Source organism: Chionomys nivalis, chromosome 3, assembly GCF_950005125.1.
Source record: "Chionomys nivalis chromosome 3, mChiNiv1.1, whole genome shotgun sequence".
Taxonomy (NCBI): domain Eukaryota; kingdom Metazoa; phylum Chordata; class Mammalia; order Rodentia; family Cricetidae; genus Chionomys; species Chionomys nivalis.
In genome coordinates, this window is record NC_080088.1 from 88,456,772 (window position 1) to 88,482,584 (window position 25,813).

A 25,813-nucleotide genomic window follows, 5' to 3' on the forward strand; every position below is an offset into this window, starting at 1 on the left:
AAGAGGTCGGTATAAGGTTAATTCTATAACTATACAGAACTCAGACTTGTGCCTTTTCAGTTTCCTTTTCCGTTTTTCATCTGTGTGGCATGCATATGTGTAGGCATGATTTTGCCAGAGTGCAGGAGGACCAAGGTTCATGTCTGGAATCGTCTCAGACTGTTCTTCTACTTTATTAGTGGAGACAGTCTCTCTCAATCAAACCCAGAACTCACTGATGAAGGCTAATCTTGCTAGCTAGTTTGCCCTGGGGTTCCTGAATCTGCTCTCTGCCTTCTAAGGCATGAATTACAAGCAGGCTGCCATACCCACCTACCATTTCTATAGGTTTCTGGGGATCTGAACTCAGGTCCTCATGGGTTCACCCTCTATAACAAATCTGACCACACTATCCAAGGATCCAAAGACTAGGCACATTAGGGACAAGGCCACAGTGCAGGTTTTTGGGCAGAGAGGAGGCCAATGCACCCACTTGCAATAGTTCAGCAGACAGAAGGCCAGAAGCTTGGGCTCTTTCCAGTTGGTGGCAGCCATGTTCTCTTTGCGGTGTCTTTCTTGAAAGGTCTCGCTTACCCACACTCTCCTCAGCTGGCTCACCAGAGAGTGCTGATTGGCCAGCCAGGCATCATCGTTTTTAACTATGATGCTTATGATCTGTAAGAAAGAGGCAAGCATCAGGGACCTGCAGCTCAGCTGAGCAAAGGGGCTTTGGGCTCTAATGCAGATGCCCTACCTTGATGGCCTGGAACTGGAGGTCCAGGCGCATGTTACTGGTGCTGGGTGAGCCAGGGCGGACTGCCGTCTGTGCTCCACCAGGCAGCAGCAGGGTGATGAACCTGTTGGGGTTTGCTGCCAACACATCCCTCAGAGGTCTGGCATCTTTATGTTTTAAGAAACTCTGAAAGCAAAAGAATGAAGAAGCTGCTTGGATTAGATCAAACTCACAAAGGTGGGAAGATACAATATCTTCCATTCCTGGTTGGTCATTTCTTCAAAAAGGCAAACAAAAACAAAACATGACACCGTTTTAGAAAAGCTGTTGCTGGCTGTGAGTGGTGGAGCTCAGCTTTAATCCCAGCACTCAGGAGACAGAGAATAGCCAGTCCCAGGACAGCTAGGGCTACATTATCCCTCCAAAAAGTTAAAAAAATAAAAAAAAGATACTGGACTGGAGAAATGGCCTAGCTATTAAAAGCACTTCTGTTCTTCCTTCTAGAGGTCCTGAGTTCAAATCCCAGCATCCACATGGTGACTTACAACCATCTATAACTGTTGTGTCCCATGAGATCCCAGGCTCTCCTCTAGTGGGCAGATGTACATGCAGACAAAGTACCCACATACATAAAATAATCTTTATAAAATATTAAAAGATGCTTTTAGGATCAACATGCCAGTGGGTAAAGATGCTGGCACTGAGTCTGATGACCTTTGAGTTCTGGGACCCACATGGTAGATGGTGACATCCAATTCCTGAAACTGTCTTCTGAACTTTATACATCCACTGTGGCATGAACACACGCATAAACACACACAAACAACACGTGCATAAACACACACATAAATAACACGTGCATAAACACACGCATAAACAACACATGCATAAACACACACATAAACACACACATAAACACATGCATAAACAACACGTGCATAAACACACACATAAACAAACAGTAAGAAAAAAGTGATGGTTCCTAATAGCAATCCTACTTTCTAATTGTGAATTTATATTTATTTATTTATTTTTAAATTATTTATTTATTTGGTTTTTCAAGACAGGGTTTCTCTGTATAGCTTTAGAGCCTGTTCTGGAACTCACTTTGTAGACCAGGCTGGCCTTAAACTCAGAGATCCTGCTTCAGCCTCCTGAGTACTAGGATTAAAGGTGTGCTCCACCACCTTTCAGTGGTTGTGAATTTATAACTCTAACTGTATTTGTTAGGTACAACCACCAAAATCCTCCCAACCAACTTTTGGGGTTGCAAGCTTTGAAGACATGATCAGATACAACCATGTTCCTGACACCCAGATCTGAGAAACACAAAGCCAGGATACGCAGAGGTGAAACACAGGTCCGTCAGAGGCCGAGCACACTGGCTGACAGCACTCTGTAGGAGCCCACTACAGTCGCACAGGTTCCTACCATGAACATTCGGCTCCACTGGGGGTCATTCAACGTTGCTTCCATCATGAACAGCTCCACTGTCTGCGAGGGATGCCGCGTCAGAAACTTGATAAGAGGCTCTCTAAATGGGCTGCCCGCCTACAAAACATAGGGCAGAAATGCAACCCACACCATCCTTTTCAAAGACCTTCCAGCCATCACCATAGTAACAAGGCAACCCCTCCAACCACACCATAATTAGGTATTAATACCAATATCCTTAGACTGTCAGATTTTCTCAATAAAGCATTTTAACAAAATGAGCCAGGCACAGCAGTGCAAAGGATGGCTCCAAGTTTAAGAAAAGCCTGGGATATTTAGCAAGTACTACAAGTTATTCTTTGACATCCACATTTACACTGTGGTATGTGTATGCCCACACAACACACAAACAGGCAAAAAAAAAAAAAAGACATTTTCCAGTAATTGTTTTGTTTTTTTAGTTTTTCGAGACAGCGTTCCTCTATGTAGCCCTGGATACCCTGGAACTCGCTCTGTAGACCAGGCTAGCCTTGAACTCACAAAGATCCGCCTGCCTCTGCCTCCTGAGTACTGGGATTAAAGGAGTGAGTCACCACTGCTAGGCTGTTTTGTTCTTTACAAAAAAGACACATGGTGACCACAATCCCAGACAAACACTCCTCTCAGTCTTAATCACCGAAGCTTTTCTTTATAACAACAGCAATGCAGAGACTCGGGCAGCTCAAGGCGCTAAGATTAAGAACGGATGAGTGAGTGCTCGGTCCTAGCAGGACTTTCCCACTCCTGAGACACATGGCATAGCCCATGTGGTGGTGACCTCATCAGCTGAGCCTGGCAATAGACCATCAGTCATGGATGCAGGACTATTAGCTACTGATGGATTTCAGGAGATGGGGTGAGATGGAGGTGCATGATCTTCATGACTGAGATGACTGGTGAGCGCAGGAGGCTCCATCCAGTGCATCGTTTCATGCCTGTGGTCACTAGGTTGGTTCTGGTTAAACTCGATGGGCTATAATAAATAAAGGCACACAGAAAAGGGACTAAAGGTAGGAGGGAGAATTGACGGGAGTGGGAGAGGTAAGAAAGGGTACGTAATGCACAAATGTACACGTATGAAATTGGCAAAACCCAAATTCAATTATTTTTTAAGACACAAAGTCTAAAAACTCAAGAAAAGACCATCAAAACTATTATCAGTCACACAGCCACAGGTGTGTTTGCCCATGCTCCAGTTCACACGGGTATTTTAACAGGGTTATGAAAGTGGTCAGGACAAACTCAGTGGATCACAAAACACAACAGAACAGAAAGACAACACACAAACACACACACAACAAACCCATGAAATTGGCGGGGGATGGGAAGGGGTAGGTATGCTCAGAATGTATTATACAGTGGTGTAGGAGGTCCTTCTGTATTTGTGTTGCTTTCATTAGTTAATAAAGAAACTGCTTTGGGTCTGGTGACAGGGCAGAACTTAGGTAGGTGGGGAGACAGAACTGAATTCTGGGAGGAAGAAAGCAGAGTCAGAGCTGCCATGGAGATGCCAGGTCAGACATGCTAAATCTTTCCCGGTAAGCCACGACCTCGTGGTGAACACAGATTAACAGAAATCAAGATGTTAAATCAAGATGTGAGAGTTAGCCAACAGGAGGCTAGAGCTAAAGGCCAAGCAGTGTTTTAATTAATACAGTTTCTGTGTGATTATTTCGGGTGTAAGCTAGCCGGGCAGCTGGAACAAGGGGCCCCGCTCCATATAACAGTACAGGGTATAAAACTGTCAAGTGAATACATTTTAAAATAAATAACAAAACAAAAATACTACAAGCAATAGATGGAAGCAAATCAGAATCAATCCTTAGTCAGAATTAACCGTACCTCAATCAGCATGGCGCGCTCCGTCTTCATTACAACCTCTAGCAAAGGTTTGACCAGCGTTTGAGGTGCAGCTGGGATCAGATGGAAAAGGTTTATAATCGCCGAGCAAATCTTCATTTCCTAATAAAGGAAGCCAGAAACCATAAACAGGTCGATCAGTTCTGTGACTGAGGAGAGTCCTCGCTACAGACCCTACTACCGTCTAGCTACATTCACAAGGCTGGCCACTGAAGCAAAGAGTGAACACGGAAAAGCCACAACTTACCAGACCTGTTACATCACAGCTCTGTTTTGTCTTGAGGAAACTCACTGCCCTCGACCTTCAGCTCATCTGTCTCTGGGGGACAGGGCTCAGTGTGCCTCGTGTGTTTACTATGCCTTTTGTTTTCAGGACACTGACAAGTGTCAGAGCCAACCCTTCTCAAGGAGGCACGGTGTGACAGTGCCATCCTCTCATCATGTGGACTTCTAAGACATCACGTTCTGAGAGCAGACTCTGGACTGCACTGGTGCTGGGCCCTGTCCGTGTGGGGCCTCCTGAGCTCCGCTCTCCACCACGTGCACACCATGTACGGGTCTGCTGAGGGTCAGCCCCACATCCCAATCTCAGGTCAGGTTTTCTTCTGATGTGAAGGGATTTCTCCCTGGTCGCGGGGCAAGGGAAGAGCCCGGAACACCACCATGTACCATGTGTGAGTTATGTCTGGGGCTCTTAGGGATAAAATGGGGATGAGCCTGATGCCAGGATGAGATGGCACTTAAACATCGAAGTAGGAACCAAGCTGCAAATAAATCGCTCAGTATCATCTCACTCTGCTTCATATTTAAGTCTTTAAAGAGAGTATATTCTCTCCCAAAGTAACATTAAAGAATGGTAATTTATGCCACAGAATTTTTTTTAAAAGAAGGAATATTGAAAAATTCTCCTTTGCTTTCTGTAAGACTGCAAGAAGGCATTATCATCCCCATTTTACAGAGGAGGGAAGCTTGGCTCTACTGTCCAAAGACACAGTGCTGTAACTGTATCAGTGTGCGGGGGCATGCAAGAGAGCGTGTGTGTGTGTGTGTGTGTGTGTGTGTGTGTGTGACAGCTTCTATCTAGTCTGAGGGAACTGGTGAGCCGTCAGTGTGACAGACGGTGTAATCGTTCCCAACTTGTAGCAGGCCTGGATATCCCGTGAGGACTTTCTTCTCAGGAGGCTGCTGGAGGCTTGCGCTTGTCATGAACGCTAGGACAGGGGAGTTTGTTCGGTTTTAGCTAGCACTGAGAGACTGCAATTCTGACACACAGAAAACACGAGAACTTAGGATCTGGCTTAAACGTCCTAATAGAGAACATGCTTGGCATCCGGACAAGTCACAGCAATGATACTACGACAGCTCCGCCACAGACAAGACAGTACAGGTCACCGCACTCAAGGGCACAAGGCACTCTGTCCACTACAGGATCACAACACAGCTAACAAAGTCACGGCAAAACCAAATGCGACAACAACCCCCGCCTGCAGCCGCACTGCAGTTCTCACCTCTACCCCTTCCATGGCAGGCTGAACCAAAACAAAAGTCACAGCATGAAAACACGGGCAACCAAACGGGAAGGAGAAAAGAAAACGGAAAAATCAAAAGTGTTCTTCACATTGCAAGTCATAACTGACTTAGAGAAGGTTGCTCTCACCTCAAACTGACAGAATGGAGACAAGGAACACCTCCCGCACTCTGAAATGCTCTCCTGAGGATGGGGAGGAAAATCATCTTTTTCTATTGATGTCATTAACAGAAAAACTTCCCACATACTCCAACACAGGCAGGGTTATTGGGGTAACAGGACAGTAGAGGCACGATAATCAGAAAGCACACAGTAGTTAGACGCTCTGAAGCGGAACACGCCTTCTGCCCTCACATGTCAACAGCCCTCGGACAGGGTTCTACGCTGGGGCTCTTTCCTAAACCACAAGTTAAAATCATGGTTTCAGATTCTTACGCAAGGAGAGAAAGGGTAAGACTTTGCTATATGCAAACGGGCTTTAAAAAGACTTTCTTCTCAGAGTGAATAATTCAGGATTTTATGTCAAGTGCTGAAAGAGTTATAAAAACAAGGACAAATTCTTTCCCAGCTCAGCAGGAGAGAAGCAGGCAGTGCAGCCTCATCTGTCAGGCATGTCTAAGCCCCCAACCCATGAAGAACAGCTGGCCATTGGTGTAAGCACCTCCACCCGAGTGTTTGTCAACTTGAGACAGCCTAGTGTCTCAACTGAGGGGCTGCCCACATCAGTCTGGCCTATGGGCATATCTGTGAGGAACTGCTTTGATTGATATAGGAGCACCCAGCCCAGTGTGGGTGGTACCATGAGAACTAGTTTGGGAATAAGCCGGCAAGTACTGTTCCTTCGTGGTTCCGGCTTCAACTTCCTGTGCTGACTTCCCTCAGTAATAGTCTATAAGCTACAAATGGCAATAAATCCTTTTCTCCCTAACCTGTGTTTGGTCAGAGTATTTTATCATGGCAACAAAGAAAAAACTAGAACATCCCCAGATACGGGTTATGTGGTCAAGAGATCTCTGTAAGACCAGCACTGTGCGTGTGTGCAGAGATACCACACGTGGTCCTGTATAGGCTCAGTGTCAAAAAGATAAGGCCATCCAGACATGGAACCTGTCCAAAGCTCAATCCCCAGAAATCAAACTGCAGAGGAGCTTGTGTCTATCTTTCGATCAGCTATGCATATATTCAAATATGGCATCGCAACTAAGAGCTCAAGAGCTGAGCGGTGACCTGGCCCTGGGTGGAAATGATGAAGCCATGGTCATCCACTTTGTCGTGAAATCCAGTGCTGTAGCCTGAGCTTAGGAAACGGCCATCAATGTAGAGACTGTTCTGCCTTGAACAAGGAGAATGTCCCATGCAAGGGGACTGGCCTGCACCCCTGCCTTCTCAATCCACAGCTCCAAATAACATTCTACACAAGTTCACAGTATTGTTTTAAGTCAATAGAAGTCATTTACTTACATATTAGATTTCTGGCTTTTTTTGTTCTTAAAACATTTCTTAGTACATTCGTTTATTGGATGCAGATACACCAGGGGATGTTGTGAACATCAGAAGACAACTTTCAGGTCGTCAGTCCTCTCCTTCCACCATGTGAGTGCCAGGGACTGAATTCAGATTGTCAGGCTTCGTGACTGGAGCCTTTAAGCAGCTAACCATCTCATGGGCCCTCTGATTTTTGGAGAGTTAATTTAGATGTTTACTCTAGAAGATCCAGTTTATTTCTTAAGGTCTGTGTGAGCATCTAAGGGATGAGATGGGAGGACAAGCAGCAGGCTGGCTGCACCCATCCCCAGGGCTCAGGCTCCATCCGCTCTCTCTCTCTGCTCGCCTACATGACCTTATTTGACTTTTAAAATACAAGTAAGAAATCTTACAATGGGCCTTACAGCAAAGAAGTTTTAAATACTGATTAAGATCTGCTTAGCTGACACCTTAGAAGCAATAGGAACAGGACACAAAAAACACTTTGAATATAGGACGTTCAAAACAAATGACACAGTAAAGCCAAAAACCAAAAAATTTCCAAGTTGGAATGAGGCAACATATCCAACAAGGAAGAACAAGGGACAAGAGCCATGACAAGTGGGGTTCTGGAATTAGGGATGCTACTATAAAATGTCCCACCAGGTATCACATTTAGAGAAAACACTGAAAATTAGCATATACAATTTTAAAATCAAAACAGCAAGAAACGAGCATTTTTAAGAGACAAGAGGCTTTCAGGACAGACATCAGATACTTAGGAAGACTTAGTTATATTCGTTTCCGCTAGAAACGATGTAAATTTGCTGTGTGTGTTACTCACTTAATTTTTTAATGACCAGCTGAGGTGTGAGGACGTTGTTCCTAGAAAATACCCACACTGGCTTTTACGGGATGCTTTATTAAGTCCCAACAAACCTCTTGGTTTTTATTGGGCAATTAGTTAGACACCGGGAAGTGATTACCAACTACTGAGTGAAGGAAGCAAGGGAAACAAGAACTGTGGAGCTGAAGGACCTCTATGTAACAAACAGAAGTACACTGCTTAGAAGGGACTAGTAGAGTGGAACCACACTGCGCACTTCTGGAATGCTGGTCGACAGAAAAGTCCCATTAAAGTGAGCAAAAGGGAAATTGTAAAAAAACATAAAGGAGATTGTTCATCCACTAGGAGCAATAAAGCACACGGCATATCAACTGTAATCTCTACGCCTGGCGGGCATCACGGTTAGCTGCCAACAGCAGCTGTGCAGCATGGACACCCTCCCAGAAACAAGCTAGCCACTCACGTTTCCGTCACTTCTCTGGCCGCCTTTGTGGGTGATGACCACCACTTCCATCCACTTGCGCAGATGTTGCTGTTGAAAAGAGAAAAAAAAAGAAACCACCCTCAGACACAACTTCATGAGAAATCCTGCCCTTCAGCAGCAACCTGCAGTCATTTGGTTTCCTTGTATTTAATAGCATCACAATCTCCCATTACAGAAACAGACTAATCACCCAGGAAGAGACGTGACAGGTGTGTGGTCTTGTTCTGCAAACAAAAAAAAGGCTAAGCTCCAGCAGGAGAGACCTGACCCAGGCAACACGGTTCCAGGCCCAGTACTTTCCAGTTGCCATCAGTTCTCTGTATCCTGTGCCGGACTGGAGTGGAAGGAGAGGTGGACAGAGTGTCAAGGTGCCTGCTGTGTACAAGACAGTGCGAATTCATGAAAGTAGTGAGTGGAGGTTGGGGATGAGGGGCCCTCATAGAGCCTGGATGTCTAAGAAGAGACCAGAAGGAGAATGTGTTCTAGGAAGGTGAGTGCCAAGGGCTCTGCTAGCTACTGTGGCTGAAGAGACCCCAGGGAAGAGGGCAATGTGATAAACATGGACTCCTTTTATCAGTGGCTGGAGAAAGGACTCTATTTGGGCATCGGCTAGTGAGTGAGGAGTCGTGAGGCTCAGTGACACCAGGCAGAAGCCTCTGAGCAACCATAAAATATAATGACGCACTAATGGGCAAAGAATGTGGATGACTGAAAAGTATGTGCTATGACAAATGCCAAACCCCTGGAAGGACACACAGGCTGCCCTAAGGAGGGGGTGCCGGGGTGAGAGAGAAACTGAGTAGTTTTCCACTTTTTGGAACTTTTTTGTTTCAAGGGTTTTTTTTTTAATATTTATTTATTTATTATGTATACAATATTCTGTATGTGTGTATATCTGCAGGCCAGAAGAGGCCACCAGACCCCATTACAGATGGTTGTGGGCCACCATGTGGTTGCTGGGAATTGAACTCAGGACCTTTGGAAGAGCAGGCATCTCTCCAGCCCCGTTTCAAGTTTTTTGAAACAGGGTCTCACAGTGTAATCCTGGTTAGCCTGGAACTCACTGTGTAGAACAGGTTGGCCTCAAGCTCACCGTAATCCACCTGTCTGTCTCCCAAGAGTGGGAAAACATAATGGAGCACACCACTATACCCAGCCACCTTCCGCATTTCAACAGTGTGAATGCTGTTCTTCTCATTTATTCAGTGCATTATGGAATAAATTTAAACCCATTTAGCTTACCATCATCTGATCACAAAACTTATCGTTGAAGGAATTGGGGAAGAGCCGAGTAACAGAGGTCAGCCGATTCACGACATTCAGGGTCAAGCTCCGATAATCTCCCAGCATCATCAGCAAAGGCCGCATGTGTGTATGAATCTGATCTACTTCTATGGTGGCACCTTCCAAAAACTAGTCAAAAAGGAAAGTTACCCAGAGAAACAGGCGGCAGACAAAGTAACAGAATGAACCAACTCCACAGGAAAGGTCAGTCTGCCCCTGGGAGAAGGGCATTAATTTCAGGCTTCCCAGGAAGTACTGACCGTCTAGAGCTCAGCCTTACTGTGTTTCAAGATTCAGTATGACATGGGCAGAGATGCTGCAGCTCTGTGCATGCTGACCAGACAGGCCCAAGGACTGCAGGTGAGGTCATACTCACCTTCCGCATACAGGCTTCTCCGGCCTCCTGCAGCTCACTGTTGGTGGAGTTGAGGGCTTTGAAGAGTGCGGCGATGATTTTCTCCCTGGACTGAGGGAGGTAATTGCAGGCAGCAAGGGCATCTTCAGAGAGAAAAACGAGAATAGTTTTTATTATTCACCCAAGAAACAGCTCAGTAATTCCTTCTCTGAAGGATCCTACCAGGCACAAACCATTAGCCCTTCCTCCTGTTAGCTGCAGGACAGAAGAGCTGGGTTTGGTGAAGCACGCCTTTAATTCTGGCACTTGGCAGGTGATCTCTGAGTTCAAGGCCAGCCTGGTCTACAGAGCAAGTTCCCAGAAAGACAAGTAGGGGCTACACTGAGAAACCCTGTCTCAGGCCGGGCAGGGGGTGGAGTGGGGTGGGGGAGGGGAGCAGGGCGGGCTCCGAGGCTGAGAGAAATGGCACTATGTGGTGAGTATGACAGTTCTCTTACACTAGAACATCTGATTCAGGAAATTCACAGAATAAGGGTTTAATGCAGAACAAAAGCCCAATTATTAAAGACAAACGACTTAAATCCTAAGGATGCTGGTACAACTTGACCAACACAATTTCTGACTCTGTCTTTAGAAGAGCATTCAGGACTGACATTTTAGACTGACTATGCCGGAGGCCTGCCACAGCCTCTGGACGACCAGCCTATGCTTGGCAGCTGGATTCTCACTGGCATGCACTTACTTAATGCTGCAATCCGTAAAGGCACCAGGGATGGCAGGCTTTTGTAACAGGGCAGCTTTGTCAGAGCCGAATCCTCGGCCTCACACAAATTCAGCAGCTGACAGAGAAAAAGAAGCTTTCAGTTCACCCCACTTCTCCTGGGGAATGGAAAGATTACAAGCTGCACTCAACACCAATTTGTCACACACACTGAAAAAATTCATCCAGAAACAACTCAAAGCCTAAAGAATTTCAACAACCAACAGAGGCCCTGCTTCCTTACCCCAAAGTCAAACTCAGTTAAAGCTACCTGGGTCACACCTGACTGGCTGCGGTGTCGCCAGTTTTCTGTCAATCCTACAACAGCTAGCGCTTCCCCAGGGATGGACAGACAGACAGGCCATAGGCCATAGTGCCACAGTCCTTATGATGATTTGCTTTAATTCTCAAACTGGGAAGAGTCTCAGCGGGGCAGGCCTGCAGGAACTGCCTGATAGTCTGATCAAGGCAGCACCAGCGCCTGGGCGCAAGCCTTTCTCTCTGCTGACTGTGGGGTGACATGACTGTCCTAAGTTCCTGTCTGGAGCTCCTAGCGGTGACAGACCACAACCAGAACTGTGAGCTAAAAACGCCCTCTTCTCCCTTTGCCAGTGTTGTTTCTATTACCACAACAGTACAGGAAAGGATATAGGGGCAAACCAATGGTCACTGGGAAGCCCACGAGCTCTAAATCCATACTCGGCACACAGGCACCTAAATGTCTAGCATCTAAAACACCACGTGCCCTTCCCATTACTGTTTCCCCTTCTCCCTACGCATGTCTTAGAAAACTGGCTTTCAAGCTTTACCATTTCTTTTAAAGGTTTATTTTTACTTTTTTATGTGTATGCGTGTTTGCCTGAATGTATGCATGTGCATCACGTGAGCCTGATGCCCGAGGAGGCTAGAATAGCGTTGTATCCTCTGCAGGTGGCGTTTCAAACAGTTGTGAGCTGCCATGTGGTGCACGTGCACACATACATGATAATAAGTCATATATTCAAAATCAAGTTGGAATGTAACCTGTAGGTGCTAATCCAGAGCCAGGCAACACTGGGCACCATGTTTCCTTGGATCCCAGGAGCAACACACCTGCTTCAAGTGCTGTGCCAGGCTATAGCCGGGTGTCTCTGCAGCTGCCCAAGCCTTTTCTAGAAACTGCCTGAGCTGGAGCACAGGCTGGCAGTCAGTCATCAGCCTCACTCTCTCACACCATACCTCTGTGTAGAACACCTTGTGCTCCACTACATTGAGATCCATCGTGAAGAGCCGAGGCTGCAGCGTGGTACAGAATGTGTTGCCCTCCATCAGGCCGATCTGTGCATTGGCAGGCTGGTGACGCAACAGGTGCTTCTTCGGTGGGACCATGTCCTGAAGGACCTGGAAAAAACCAAGCAGGGTGCCACTCTTCAGATGCCCCTCAAAAAGAAAAGACCTCTCATCTTCATATTCCACAGTAGCCAAGTTGAAAACTGACAAGAAGTCACTACAGAGGCCTAAACTTTCATTAGGCAGAGGACATGTCACGTTAGAACTGCAGTGTAGACCGTGTCAGATTCGTTTTGCTCCTCACATTTGAGTGACCTCACAAAAACAACAGTCCCACGTGTGAATACACACCCAGAAAACCAGCCTTCTTTCTGTTCTTACTAACAACTGTGGACATATACGGCTATCTGCGCATTGGAGAATCATGGACTGAGTAGTTCTTGTAGCTCAGATGTGAAGCACAGAGACCCCTGCTGCCCGTGTCAGAAACTTACCTCTTTATGTGGCTCCATAATCACTGTCACACTTTTCCCAGTGACCTGGGCCAGGACCTGTAGTGAATGCATGGCTTGCTTCCTCACAGTTGAGTTTGGAGAGGTGACTTCACGAACTAAATCATGGGTCACATGGTGAAAAGATTTCTCCTGAGCCACCACAATCTCTTCGGCTCTCTCCTCGTCTTTTAGAGGTGTTGCGCACCTCATCAGGAGCTGCTCCAGGGTGGTCTTCGCCATGGCGACTGCTCCATTGGAAACCTGTAGGTGGAAGAGGTCTTAGAAGAAAAGCAGGGTAATGCTACTCCCCAGACTCCCAGGTCTCCATACACTGGGGAGGAAGGAGCTCACGGCCACTGTGCCACCATCAAGGAGAAAGACCACTACACAGCATCCATTTGGCTCATTGGGGTGAAAATTACCTCATTCTAGGTCCTTCTTGTTTATCCTTCAGAAAAGGACACTACACACGACCTTGCATTAAACAGAGATTCTGGCAAGCCCACCAGATTCTTTAAGGATAAGTCAGATCTGCACATGGGTTCATAAATAACCAATGACATGCCTGGGCCTAGCAATATGGCTCAGAGGGTAAAGGAGAGCTTGCTGCCCACCCTGACCACTCCAGTTTAATCCCCACATGGTAGAGAACTAACTCCCACAAGCTGCCCTCTGCCCTCCACACTCATGCTGTGGCATGAATAAAACTAAGAAACAAGAAAGATAATGTCACACCTGTGGGGACCTTTGCAGTACCCAGAAAGCAGCATTCCCTGCAGATCCACCCTGAACCAAGGTAACAGGGAAGGTACCCAGAGATTAACATATGAGTTAGGAGCTGTCCCTGTATTAAAGATGCTATAATAAAACCAAGCAAAGTCCTATAGCTGGGAAGAGTGTCTTAGAGCAAGGACTCTGCAGGCAGATCAGCTCTTTGTGAGTAGTGCCATTTCTGAGCCTCGGGGCTACCCACAACCTACCTCTCCAGTCAGGTCCATCATAACAAAGAGCAAAGCTTTGAGGAATGTCTGCTGGTTCTGGAGAACCCACGTGAGTGGAAGCCGCTCCATGAGAAACTTAATGGACACCACACCTCCCAGCTTCGCATACCAGGCCTGCTCATAGCAGCAAGCGCACAAGCGCTCCACAATGTACGAGAAGAGGGGCAGTTGGCATGCCTGGAGAGAAACAAGCCAAGAATAAGGCGGTGCCACCATCCTGAAGCCAGCAACTTCTAGAACAAGTCCCTTCAAACTCACAGGACACTGTCCAGGAGCCCTTACCCTTTCCTTAGAGCCCAGGATGATGCTGGCCACATCGAATATCACAGCCAAGGCCACCTCCCCAATTTTGCACAGCTCCTTCTCTTCATAAGCCATACAGATAGCTATCGCATCAATAAGGACCAAGGGATCCATTCCTTTGGACCCATTCTCTTCACTGTGGAACATGGCTGTGCTGGGCTGACTGCCCACCTGGTAGCAAGGTAGCAAGAAAGGACCTGGAAAGAGAGGAATCAGGCACACAACAAAGCGAAGGTCATTCATGGAAACATGCATGACCTCCAATTACAAATCAGCTTCATTTTCCCACAGGGTTAGGGACTCACTGAAGCCAGCACTGGTATTCTAATTACGTTTTATTGCTCTGCACATGTGTAGACTATAAGTAGGCATGCATGTGCCATGGTCCACATGCCATGGTCCACACACAGAGGTCAGAGGACCAAGGCAAGGGCTGGCTCTTTCTTCTACTGTATGGATTCTAAGGATGAACTCAAGCACCCTTACTGGCTGAGCCATCTCACCGGCCCTGTTGAACTAGTACTTCAAACCAACCTCTAGTAAACTACAAATGTTTGAAAATCAAGTAGTCTAATTCACATTAAGGCTATTTTTCTGACTGTTTCCAACAACAAATTGTACACTGTTCAATTACTTCAGTCAAAATTCGAAAATGAGACTGGCACAGAGCTAATTTAGGAGCACGCTTGCCCAGCACTCACAGAGCCCTAGTGTTTAGAAACCAGACTTGCTGATACACATCTGTGTTCCCAGGACTCTAGGAAACTCCAAGTTCCACTCAGCTAATCCTGGGGCTCAGTTGTCTAAAAGGAAAAAGTGTGGGCAGCTAGATGGCCGTGCAGGTAAGAGCACTGGCCACACAAGCCAATGGACTGAATGCAACCTCCAGGGCTCGGGGGAAAAAGAGAACCGACCCCAGGAAACTATTCCCTTGACTTCTATGAGCTTGCTATGGCATAAATGCTTGCACTCAAATACACACAGCAGTAGTAAGTGTTTAGATGCTCAAAGATGAGCTATTTAAAATACCATTGATCAGCTAGAGCCTGGGAATAATGAATGCGTCTTGAGTCAGCCATTCCAGACGGTAACAAAAAAAAAAAAAAAAAAAAACAGTGACAGCTATACCCTAAACACCTGAGGTCACAGAGCAATTTGAAAGCCATGTCTCTTGGGTCTCTAGCCTGAGACCACACAGAAATTACCAAGATTAACTTTAAAGACAATGCTACCACAAAGAAACACCGTGAAACAACTGGTGTTCAGTTGTACAGTTCTGACTGTGCCAGCCAGGAAAATCGAGGGGTCAGAGCTCAACAGTGTCACTGGGGACCACAAGACACTAATTGGACTCTGAGGGAAAACAGGCGTTACTTAAGTGTGCTCTATAGCTATTACTGCTTATGGAAAGAGATACAGAAATCTTAGGGTATTCCCGGGTGATGGTGACGCAAGCCTTTAATCCCAGTGCTTGGGAGGCAGAGGCAGGTGGATCTCTGTGAGTTCAAGGCCAGCCTGGTCTACAAGAGTTAGTTCCAGGACAGGCCCCAAAGCTACAGAGAAACCCTGTTTAAAAAAAAAAACAAAAAACAAACAAACAAACCCCAAAAAACTGAAAGTACGCTTTCAAAAACTTAGTGGCAGCTGCTGGGCCACAGACATTTCTACTGTGATATTTAGAAGCACAGTTTGCAAGACATGAACACATACAAACAGTCCTGCCTACACTGTGAGCTCCAGAGAGCCGCCATAGCAGAGGACCGGGGAACCAGCATATTGTGGGAACAGCCAGGGCAAACACAAGCACTGCAAAGCGGGCATAAGGAGCTGGCTGGGGGACGTGAGTGACAAGGGGCAGAGGCTGACCTTAGACAACACCACTAGAGAGTGGACGATCAGAAACCATCTTGTTTTAATGTGAATTACATGTACTTCTGTGTGTGCACATGTGGGTACAAGGGCATGCACGTGGGAGCCCGCGTGTAGAAATCAGAGGACAGCCTGTACGAGTCGGTTGTCCCCTCCTACCACCACCGGGCTACCTCACTAGCCCATTTTTGTTTTACCCACCGTTTGTCCAATTCACCCAGACGCACTTCACACAAAATGCAAAGAGTCTGAAACTTAAGTTGGATAAAACTTGGTGCACAGTGCTCCCCACTGAGATACCAATTTATCAATGAAGGCCATGAGAGAAAAAGCCCCTACTTTACTCACACCACAGCTTGTCCTGATGGCCCTGGCTCCCACAAGCCGCCAACTCACCACACTGCTGAGCCACGGCTACCATGGTGTAGTGGCGGATCAAGCTGGCTACGAAGGGCAGGGCGCTGGGTCTCAAGTCTTTGATGACTGCTGACATGAACGCCCCTGTCAGAGCCTGTTCAAATGTCTTCCGGGCTGGAGTGTCCTGGGCTTTGTAGCGGTGTGATATGATGACATTGGGAATGGTCTTTTCTGTAAAGCTGAAAGACAGAATTCCATCATGTCATGTGTAGTTGCCTGAGTGAGTTCCCCTCTGCTCCAACTTCAGCAGTATTTGGTACCACATATGGACTTTATTTTCAACATTTCTGGTCACTGTTTAGAGAGACAGCAAATTATATTCTACTTAACATATATTCCAAGCACAGATTTGGAAGTAAATTATGAAATAGTGGCAGTCAATACTTTGTCATTATTTTCTACTTTACATGTTAAGGCTGCTGTGATGGCAAAAGCAATGGCCACTTTTTAAAAGACAGTTTTGCTTTCATGTGATTTGCCTCTGTGCAGCATGTGGCTGCCGGCTGTCCATGTATTTTAGAGGAGGGCAGGGGATCACCTAGAACTGAAGTCATAAAAAGACTGTTGAGCCATCGTGTTGGTTTCAGAGTCTGAACCCAGATCTGCATAAAGAGCAGTAAGCATTCTGAAACACTGAGTCATCGTTTCTGCAAGGGATCTGAGTTCAAGTCCCAGCATCCACTCAGCAGATTATAACCATCCAAAAACTTTACAGGAATCTGATGGTTCTGGTCTGAGGGCAGCAGGCATGCCCATGGTGCCCATATATGCAAACACACATATGCACAAAATAAAAATAAATCTTTTTATTTTCTTCAAGACAGGATTTCTCTGTGGCTTTGGGGCTTGTCCTGGAAGTAGCTCTTGTAGACCAGGCTGGCCTCGAACTCACAGAGATCCGCCTGCCTCTGCCTCCCGAGTGCTGGGATTAAAGGCATGTGCCACTACTGCCTGACAAATCTTTTTAAAAAGAGAATAAAGGTTGTTTTTCCCTGCTGCTACAGCAATGTGTGCTTTGGGGGCAGCCGCTTCACAGTCACCCACTGTCACTTCTGGGAAGGCACTGTTACTGTGGGTGTAATGGCGGGTACTGTCGCCTCCAGAGGTCCTGAAGACAGCCCTCATTCTCTCCCAGAGCCTTAAGCTCCAGACACATCTTCATGTGCTTTCCTCCAACTGATGAGCCCATGTATGGTAAATTCGGGGAGGCCCTTTGTGCTGATTAGAACAGGAAAACAGAGGATGCGGTGTTTCTGTAAAGCTGATCAAAAGAGAGACCCTACAAGTAGCTGCCTGCAGCGGTATAGTGGCTAATGATGGCAAAGACCTCAGGGCAAGATGCCACATAAGAGTAGAGTGAAGAAATTTTAAAATGTGCGGCTAAAAAAAACGTGGGGCTGGAAGGATGGCTCAGTGGCTAAGAATGTTTGTTGTTCAAGCCACAAGGACCTCTTAGTTCCAATCTCTAGAACCCACATAAAAAGCCAATTACAGACCCACATATGCTTATAACAGCAGCACTATGGGAAGAGGGGTGGCACAGGAGATTACTGGGGCTCGCCGACTGCCAGCCTAGACACTGAAGTCCTCCAGTCTCCCTGCACAGACAGCCGTCACCTGCATACACAAGTAGAAAAAAATATTGATCCTTTTTTAAAAAGTTCTGTGTGTATGCGTGTGTGTGAGAGTGTGCAGCAATGGTGGCACACACCTTAACCTCAGCACTGTGGAGGTAGAGGTAACTGGGTATCTGTGGGCTTGATATGAGCCTCGCCTACATAGCGAGTTCTAGTTCCATCATGGTAGAGGCCGTCTCCAAAATAAAGCCAAACTGTAAACAGTCAATCAGTGACGGAGTGGGAATGAGACTAGGTCTGTCACCTGTCACAGGCATGGCCCTGACAGCACAGCACTTGCCTGGTGTACAAGAAACCTGTCACCTAGCACCTGTGAGCTGGAGGCAGGAGGACCAGAAGTTCAAGTGATCCTCAGCTACATACTGAGTTTGGAGTCAGCATGGGCTGCAGGAGACCCTGTCTCTAAACACACACACACACACACACAAATTTTAAAAAGCTGTGCCAAACATGGGTCATTATCCTAGACTCCATGACAACAAGGCACACAGTGAAATGAGTCCAAGACCAATTCTTACTATGGGCTCCATGTTCTCTCCACCCTCTATGACCATGGTCCTCAACCTTCCCAATGCTGCAATGCTTTAATACAGTTTCTCAGGCTGTGATGGCCAATCATAAAACTATTCTCACTGTTACTTTGTAACTGTAATTTTGCTAGTTATGAATCGTAATGTAAATATCAGATACGTAAGACATCTGATATGCAACCCCGTGAAAGGGTCATTTGACCCCAAAGGGGTTGCGACCCACATGCTTAGAACCATGGCTCTAGAGACTACACAATGCATCACTCAGTAAGTTACGTGCTGCCCTGACCACCTGAAGGGACACAATACTAACAGGCTCCTGGAGAGTCACGTCTGTCCCTCACTTCTGCAGCAAGCTGCACCAATCCCAGAGACTGGCCCGAGCACGTACTTGGGGTGTGCCAGCAGCTGGTAGAGCGCATGCTTGTTGTCCTCCAGGCTCATCATGGCCACTAGGAAGCACCTGATCACCTCCCAAGCCTGCCTCCGGTAGTAGGGCTCTGTGTTGGCACTTTTCAGGCAGTCCAGGGCGGTCTCGATGGCCTAGGACAAAAAGCACAGATTAGATAGTGTGCACTGTTGTCTTCTGGGGAGAGCTGAGCAGGGCAACAGTTAACCAGGCAACCACAAGCAAAAGTTCTGAAAATGGAGACAGTAAAGAAATCTGCACGGCTGCAGATAAAATGCAATGGTGCACAGCGACTCCAGCCTTAACAGTTCACTTTTAAGCGTGTGTCCATGTGTGCATCTCTCTATTGCCATGTATATTTTGAGTACAGGTGTCCAGAGGTCACGGTGACTGATCCTTTAGAGCTGGAGTTATGGGCAGCACCACGGATGCTGGGACCTGAGATAGCAGTCTCAGCAGGAGTAGCAAATGCTCGTGACTGCTCAGTCAGCTCGCTAGCCCAATTTGATGGTTTAATGACCAGCAGGAGACAAGAAGAAGTCAAAAAGCTCTGGAGGGTCCAGTGAGGCAGGCTGTCATGTCACACCCCCAGCTGGATCTGAAGCTCATGAGTTTTTTGCAGTACACATGCTTGCCTGCCCTAAGGGCAGAGCCTGAAAGATGGCTTTTTTATGCTTTTACTTCTCTCTTTAAAGAGAAGGCTATTCATCCACCAGCTCCCGGCAAACCACACATCTGCATGCAGACATACGAGTACACAGAGAAAGAGATAGTGACAGAGAAACACAGAGGTACAGTTTTACACTAACTCATTTCCAAAGAGTCAGGAAGGAAAACAAGGAGGGTTAGGATAAAAACACAGGAGAAAACTGGACCCTGGTATACCAAGGATGACAGACAATTAAAGATCTACTTGAGTTCTCAATGGCCCTGGAAATAAGGCCCAGCAAGATTCTAAGAGACCAGGAGCTCAGGTTGAGTTGGTCACTGGGAAGAACTCTATCCTCACAAGGATCCTAAACTCCTGTGTAACATTCCACCAGCCCACGAGCATTATGCAAGTCGCCAAGCAAAGCACCACGTAAATTCCCGGGCTGAGTGAGAGCCCCTTCCTTCATCATATGCTCATGCACGTAGTACTGTATATTGAGACCAGTCTTCTCAGAGCAATACTTGCTGAGGTATCTCGTTAGTGCCTCTCCACTTCCCCACTTTACCTTCTCCATGGGAAGCTGGAGAGAGGCTTTGCAATCAGAGAACTCCACAGTAATGCTGGGGCCTTGAACTTCAGTCACAACATAGTGCAGCTTCTGAGATTCCTTCAACATCTTCCTGTTGCTGCCGCCAAACTTCCCAAGCACACGGTAGGCTACGTGGGAGATGCTGTCTGCAGGGTTGCGCAGCGTGCGCCACAAAGCCTAAAACATGAACGGACTTTCATTGAAAGCTTGGCCAGGCAGCAAGTGCCGAGTTTATGGCCACAACTCTAACCGGTTAGATGTGAGGACTCTTCCTCCTGCCGCTGTCCCCTTCCTGGGGAAAAGTCAATGTTTATACAGTCTAACTTGTTTTCCTCCAGGGAAGTCCTGTGTCTTTACTAAACAAACAAACAAACAAACAAGCATATTTTGGTACTCTTTTATACAAAAGATGGCACAGGATAAAAAAGCAAAGGGTTGGGGCTTGAGAGATGGCTCAATGGTTAAGAGCACTGACTGCTCTTTTAGAGGACCTGGGTTCAGACCTCAGGCCCCACATGCTGGCTCACTGCTCTCTGTGACCCTGGTCCCTCTTCTGGCCTCCGCAGGCACTGCACAAATGTGATGGAATATACATACACAAGCACTCACACACATAAAGCATTTGACTCTTTAAAGCCTTGGCAAAGGACAGGGAGGTCGTCATGTAGTTGGTTTAGTTTCTGCCAAAATGCTTATGTAGACCTTGTCGCAGTCCCAGAGTGGCCTTCCCTCCACATCCAGGCCATCTTTAGAACCCCACATTAGGGTTTTAACACAACCAATAAAATAATGGGAACATGAGCTGGGTGTGTTGGTGCATGCCTTTAATGCCAGCACTTGGGAAGCAGAAGCAAGTGGATCTCTTAAGTTTAAGGCCAGCCTGGTCTACAGAATGAGTTCCCAGGACAATGAAAGCAGTTATGCAGAGAAACCTTGTCTCAGAAAAAACAAAAACCACAACAACATTAGCACATTAGAGACAAATAAGCAAAGGCTGCATAAAAGCCCACTTTGCTCAGCACTCCTATAAGCCAAACATGATAGCATCTGAAGCAGGACTGTGGGTTAATTAAGCTCAGGTGTGCTCTGTATGGCACACACCTGGACGGCCTGCTGCAGAACACTGCATACATGTGCTCATACATCCCCTCGTCCATGAGTTACCCACGTCTCAGAATGACTGCTATCCTTGTTTTAAGTCTATTTCCTTAACTTCTATCACCACACTCAATGTGAGAAACCAGCAATATTCAAGCTTGACATGAAATCTTGGCATATTTCCTTCCATCAAGCAAAATCCATTTCTCTCATGCTCTTGCAAGTCAAACCACTGAGGGTAGCCTGTTAGGTTCCTCTCTGCCTCGGAGGGGGTAGGGGGGTTCTGCTTCTTAGCCAGGTGAGGGTGCCCTCAAGACTCAGAGGGTGGATCAGGAGAGACTATAGTGCCACTTGTCTTGGGGGTTACTAGCCCCCCCAAAACTAAAAGTGACCTTTAACCTTATATGTGAGGGTTCTCATGGTTAAGCAAACTGAGGCCCAACACTACCTCAGTCCCAGCAGACACTCTTGCTTCCCCTTCCCTGGCCGCTCATACACACTCAGGTCAAGACAAGCTCTGCTTTCCAGAACCGATAGCACAGCTCTCAGGGCCAGCTCTGCAGTCCTCCCATGACAAGTGGGCCCCATGCCAGCATCTCCCGGTATAGAGAGACCAAGAGATAATCTCAGAACACCAGGGCAGGTGTTAATCTTGCCTCCAGTCCATGGTGCTGTCCCTCCAATCCAGCATGTATAGAGGCTCCTGTGTTCAGGAGCTGCTGAGTCTCCACCATGGAGGGCTAGCTGGGACCCCACGCTAGGAGGCAGGCATAGAGAGTCCCCCTGCCACCAGTGACTACCAATCCCATCAGAATCACAGCACTAACAAAGTGAAAAATGAGGATACTTAACCCCTGATTGGGGAGGGTGTTGAGACAGGGTTTCTCTGTGCAGCTCTGGCTGTCCTGAACCTCACTCTGTCGACCAGACTGACTTCAAACTCAGAGATTGGCCTGTCTCTGCCTCCTGAGTGCTGGTACTAAAGGTGGAACCCACAACTGCCCAGAAAACCCTGATTTCTAATAAACAAAACAGCCTAAGACTTCAAAACAACCTTGTAGTATCTGTTCTTTTTCTTCTGGGCTGAGGTGGGGCACCCATCAGCTTCCTTGCAGTTTCATCATTTTACATGAACCTGAAAGTCTGTGCGGATTCAGGCAGGTTCTTTCTGGGAGCAGCAGCAGCCATACAGCACCTACACCTTCTGCCTTCACACTGGCTTATGGAGACCACACCAGCAATAACCCTTGGGCAGTACATCCCAGGGCTCAGAAAAACAGGCATCACTCTGCCTCTGAGTGAGTCCAGTGACTCCTTCAGACAGACTGGAGGCCTGAAGAGCTGATGCCCCCTGCTGGTGCAGAGGTGGAAGAACACTTACCTGCATGAGCTCTGCCCGCACAGGTTGAATGTGGTCATAGAGGAAATCCGGTTGCAGGTTGTCTACACACAACTCCAAGGTCCTCAGTCCTTGGCTGACCAACGTCTGAGACCCATTGAGGGCAGACACCAAGGGATCCATCAACATGGGCAGATAGGGCAGCAGAGAGCTCAGCCGCACTGGCACTGTGAGACACAGCTCCACAAAGAGGTCCTTCATGTGTTGCTTATGCAGGCCACTCTGCAACATGTTCAGGCCTGGAAAGAGGTTGGAGGGGCTTGTTACTTCCCTAACGCATGCAACATCAGCTGTACAAAGTCACAAGCCACTGATAAACCTGTTAACTGCATCCATGGCCCCTTTCAGTGTGGCAGCCCAGGCTGTGGGTAGTTCCTGTAGGTCATCCAATGTTTTTATAAACATCCTATTACACTTTTGTGATGTGTCTAGGCAAAGAGAAAAGAACCAGGCCTGACAGCAGGAGGAAATCAGCCTAAGGAGGACTAAGTTAGACCAGGGTAAGGCTGGACATGTGGCTGAGCAGGGACAAGGGCCACTCAAGGCATACTGTGGAAAATTCAGTATTTTACACTCCACACCATTTGTACAGAGTAACACTGCAAAAATAATGTTCACATGACAAGTCCTATGTGGTTTGACTGTAGAAACTAATGAAGCTATTTTCTAAATGGGGTGAGCTGCCAAACTCCCACCCACCTACCATGAGCTGTGCCTGTCTTAGCCCAGCATTAGTCAGAAGGTTGCACACGTCAAGACACTGCACTCACCTTGGAGGAGGTTTGGGAGGAGAGGCAGAAACTCCTGATACAGGAGGTCATGGCTGCCGCCTCCTATGGAGCGGAAGAGGGCACGGAGCAGGAGGAAGTAGTTGTAGGGCTCTTTGGCGGTCTGCGCCAGCTCCATGGAGCTGTTCACGATCTTGTGCAGGTGAGGCTGTGCAGAGAGAAGGCAGACAGCTGAGCACCAGTGAGGCGTTTCCACACCCTCCAGACGAGAGCTCACACACCACTGCCATCAGCAGCATGAAAAGGTTATTTCAAATGAACAAAAGAACAGAATGACCAGAGTGGTTTTGGCCATCTAGCTATGAAAGATCTACTTACGTTCCCAGATACAGTTACCTGAGAATGGAATTTTCTTTTTTTAGGCTGTTGACATGGGGCCTCATGTAGCCCAGGCTGGCCTCAATTGTGCTAAGTAGCTGAAGCTGCCTTGATCCTACTGCCTCTACCTCCCAAGTGGTAGAACTACATTCTTAGTCCGTGATTCTGAATTTTCTACTGTCACCTGGCAGAGCAATCAAGCATTCCATAGGAACACCTAAACTGCTGTAGGCATGTGGACCTTATGTGTGTCATACCAAACTTGGAGAGTTTTACACATGTAAAAATGAAGTTACTGTAATTTCTGTTCAAAAGTGGAAACATTAAAAGCCCCAGGACTGTGGTGGCTCTCAGAGGAAAGTGCACAGTACCTTCAGCACCCCAGTGGGCCTAGAGTGAGGCACAAGGTAAGTACCTTCAGCACCCCAGTGAGCCTAGAGCGAGGCACACAGTACCTTCAGCACCCCAGTGTCCCTAGAGCGAGGCACACAGTACCTTCAGCACCCAGTGAGCCTAGAGCGAGGCACACAGTACCTTCAGCACCCCAGTGTCCCTAGAGGGAGGCACACAGTACTTTCAGCACCCAGTGGGCCTAGAGTGAGGCACTCAGTACCTTCAGCACCCCAGCGTCCCTAGAGCGAGGCACACAGTACCTTCAGCACCCCAGTGTCCCTAGAGCGAGGCACACAGTACCTTCAGCACCCCAGCGGGCCTAGAGCGAGGCACACAGTACCTTCAGCACCCCAGCGGGCCTAGAGCGAGGCACACAGTACCTTCAGCACCCCAGCGGGCCTAGAGCGAGGCACACAGTACCTTCAGCACCCCAGTGGGCCTAGAGCGAGGCACACAGTACCTTCAGCACCCAGTGGGCTAGAGTGAGGCACACAGTACCTTCAGCACCCCAGCGTCCCTAGAGCGAGGCACACAGTACCTTCAGCATCCCAGCGTCCCTAGAGCGAGGCACACAGTACCTTCAGCATCCCAGCGTCCCTAGAGCGAGGCACACAGTACCTTCAGCACCCCAGCGTCCCTAGAGCGAGGCACATAGTACCTTCAGCACCCCAGTATCCCTAGAGCGAGGCACACAGTACCTTCAGCACCCCAGCGGGCCTAGAGCGAGGCACACAGTACCTTCAGCACCCCAGCGGGCCTAGAGCGAGGCACACAGTACCTTCAGCACCCCAGCGGGCCTAGAGCGAGGCACACAGTACCTTCAGCACCCCAGTGTCCCTAGAGCGAGGCACACAGTACCTTCAGCACCCCAGTGGGTCTAGAGCAAGGCACACAGTACCTTCAGCATCTGCTCGTTTTCAGCTGCAAACAGGGACACTGATCCGAAGACCAACTTGAACAGCTTGAGGTACAAGTTGGAGAGTTCCACATTGGAGCCCATTTCTGGCAGCCGGTCCAGGAGGTACTCCACCAGGATTGTGGCAAACAGAGCCGAGGTAGTAGGATTTGCCAAGAAAGAGTTGGCAACAATCTGTCAAAATAAGAAACACCTATGACAAAAATAATTCCCTTCCTCACTCAAAGCAGCTGCAAAAGGTAATAAGTTTCCAAACAAGATCCACGTTCGCAGAGTGCTGAGGAAACCATCACCTGCCGCTGTCACAGGCAAGCTGGCCTCCTATCAGAGCCGAGCATCTGACAGCCTGAACTCAACACCCATTAGCTTCTACTCTTGAAAGGAGCCTGCCTGCCGCATCTGAAGGCTTGAGAACTTTCTAGAACATCATCGCCCAGTAGTCCCCTACAAGCACATCCTTAGGGACGGCAATTTCTTAAAGTGGATGAGTAAACACAAGCATATACAAAAAAGTTTAAACTGAGAGAATATAAAGGGGCTGGCAAGATGGCTCAGCAGGTGAAGGCAACTACCTCCGTGCCTGAAACCAGAGTTCAAGCCCTGAGGCATATGGTGAAAGGACAGAAAACTCTCTCTCTCCCAGCGCGCGCGCACACACACACACACACACACACACACACACACACACACGTTAATAGAAAAGGGAGTTTATACCTGAAGAGCATAATTTTTTGAGATCCTTTCCACCATGTAAGGGACCGTAGTCTGGAAGATCTCCTTGAACGTCAGGGGGTTCATCATGGTGAAGACGCCAGCGAAGTGCTCCAGAACCTCCTTCTCTTCTTTCATTCGCACAGTCTGGCAGTTGGCTACTCGGATGTACGTCTGTCCATTTCCTGCGATCTGGACCTAGAATGGGCAAACAGCCACGGCCGCTACAATGGAGCACCTTCTATTGTGTATT

General features: G+C 47.7%; 1 protein-coding gene across 12 annotated transcripts in view; it reads right to left on the minus strand.

Annotated features, from left to right (window-relative positions):
- The window catches only part of Trrap (transformation/transcription domain associated protein), a 95,475-nt gene that overhangs the window by 44,891 nt on the left and 24,771 nt on the right, over positions 1–25,813 (minus strand). For 8 of the 12 annotated variants that reach the window (XM_057763716.1, XM_057763706.1, XM_057763708.1 and 5 more), the window contains exons 17-37: positions 25,564–25,758; positions 24,832–25,023; positions 23,205–23,370; positions 22,417–22,673; positions 19,914–20,114; positions 18,679–18,830; positions 16,100–16,299; positions 13,814–14,031; positions 13,511–13,708; positions 12,531–12,791; positions 11,986–12,147; positions 10,750–10,846; positions 10,029–10,150; positions 9,611–9,781; positions 8,348–8,416; positions 5,703–5,756; positions 5,554–5,574; positions 4,028–4,147; positions 2,144–2,263; positions 734–898; positions 473–654 (exon numbers count right to left, since the gene is read on the minus strand). In XM_057763716.1, the coding sequence (XP_057619699.1) occupies positions 473–654; positions 734–898; positions 2,144–2,263; positions 4,028–4,147; positions 5,554–5,574; positions 5,703–5,756; positions 8,348–8,416; positions 9,611–9,781; positions 10,029–10,150; positions 10,750–10,846; positions 11,986–12,147; positions 12,531–12,791; positions 13,511–13,708; positions 13,814–14,031; positions 16,100–16,299; positions 18,679–18,830; positions 19,914–20,114; positions 22,417–22,673; positions 23,205–23,370; positions 24,832–25,023; positions 25,564–25,758 (3,323 nt within the window). The remainder of the gene's footprint in view (positions 1–472; positions 655–733; positions 899–2,143; positions 2,264–4,027; positions 4,148–5,553; positions 5,575–5,702; positions 5,757–8,347; positions 8,417–9,610; positions 9,782–10,028; positions 10,151–10,749; positions 10,847–11,985; positions 12,148–12,530; positions 12,792–13,510; positions 13,709–13,813; positions 14,032–16,099; positions 16,300–18,678; positions 18,831–19,913; positions 20,115–22,416; positions 22,674–23,204; positions 23,371–24,831; positions 25,024–25,563; positions 25,759–25,813) is intronic. The other 4 variants (XM_057763715.1, XM_057763714.1, XM_057763712.1 and 1 more) reach the window with 1 other exon arrangement.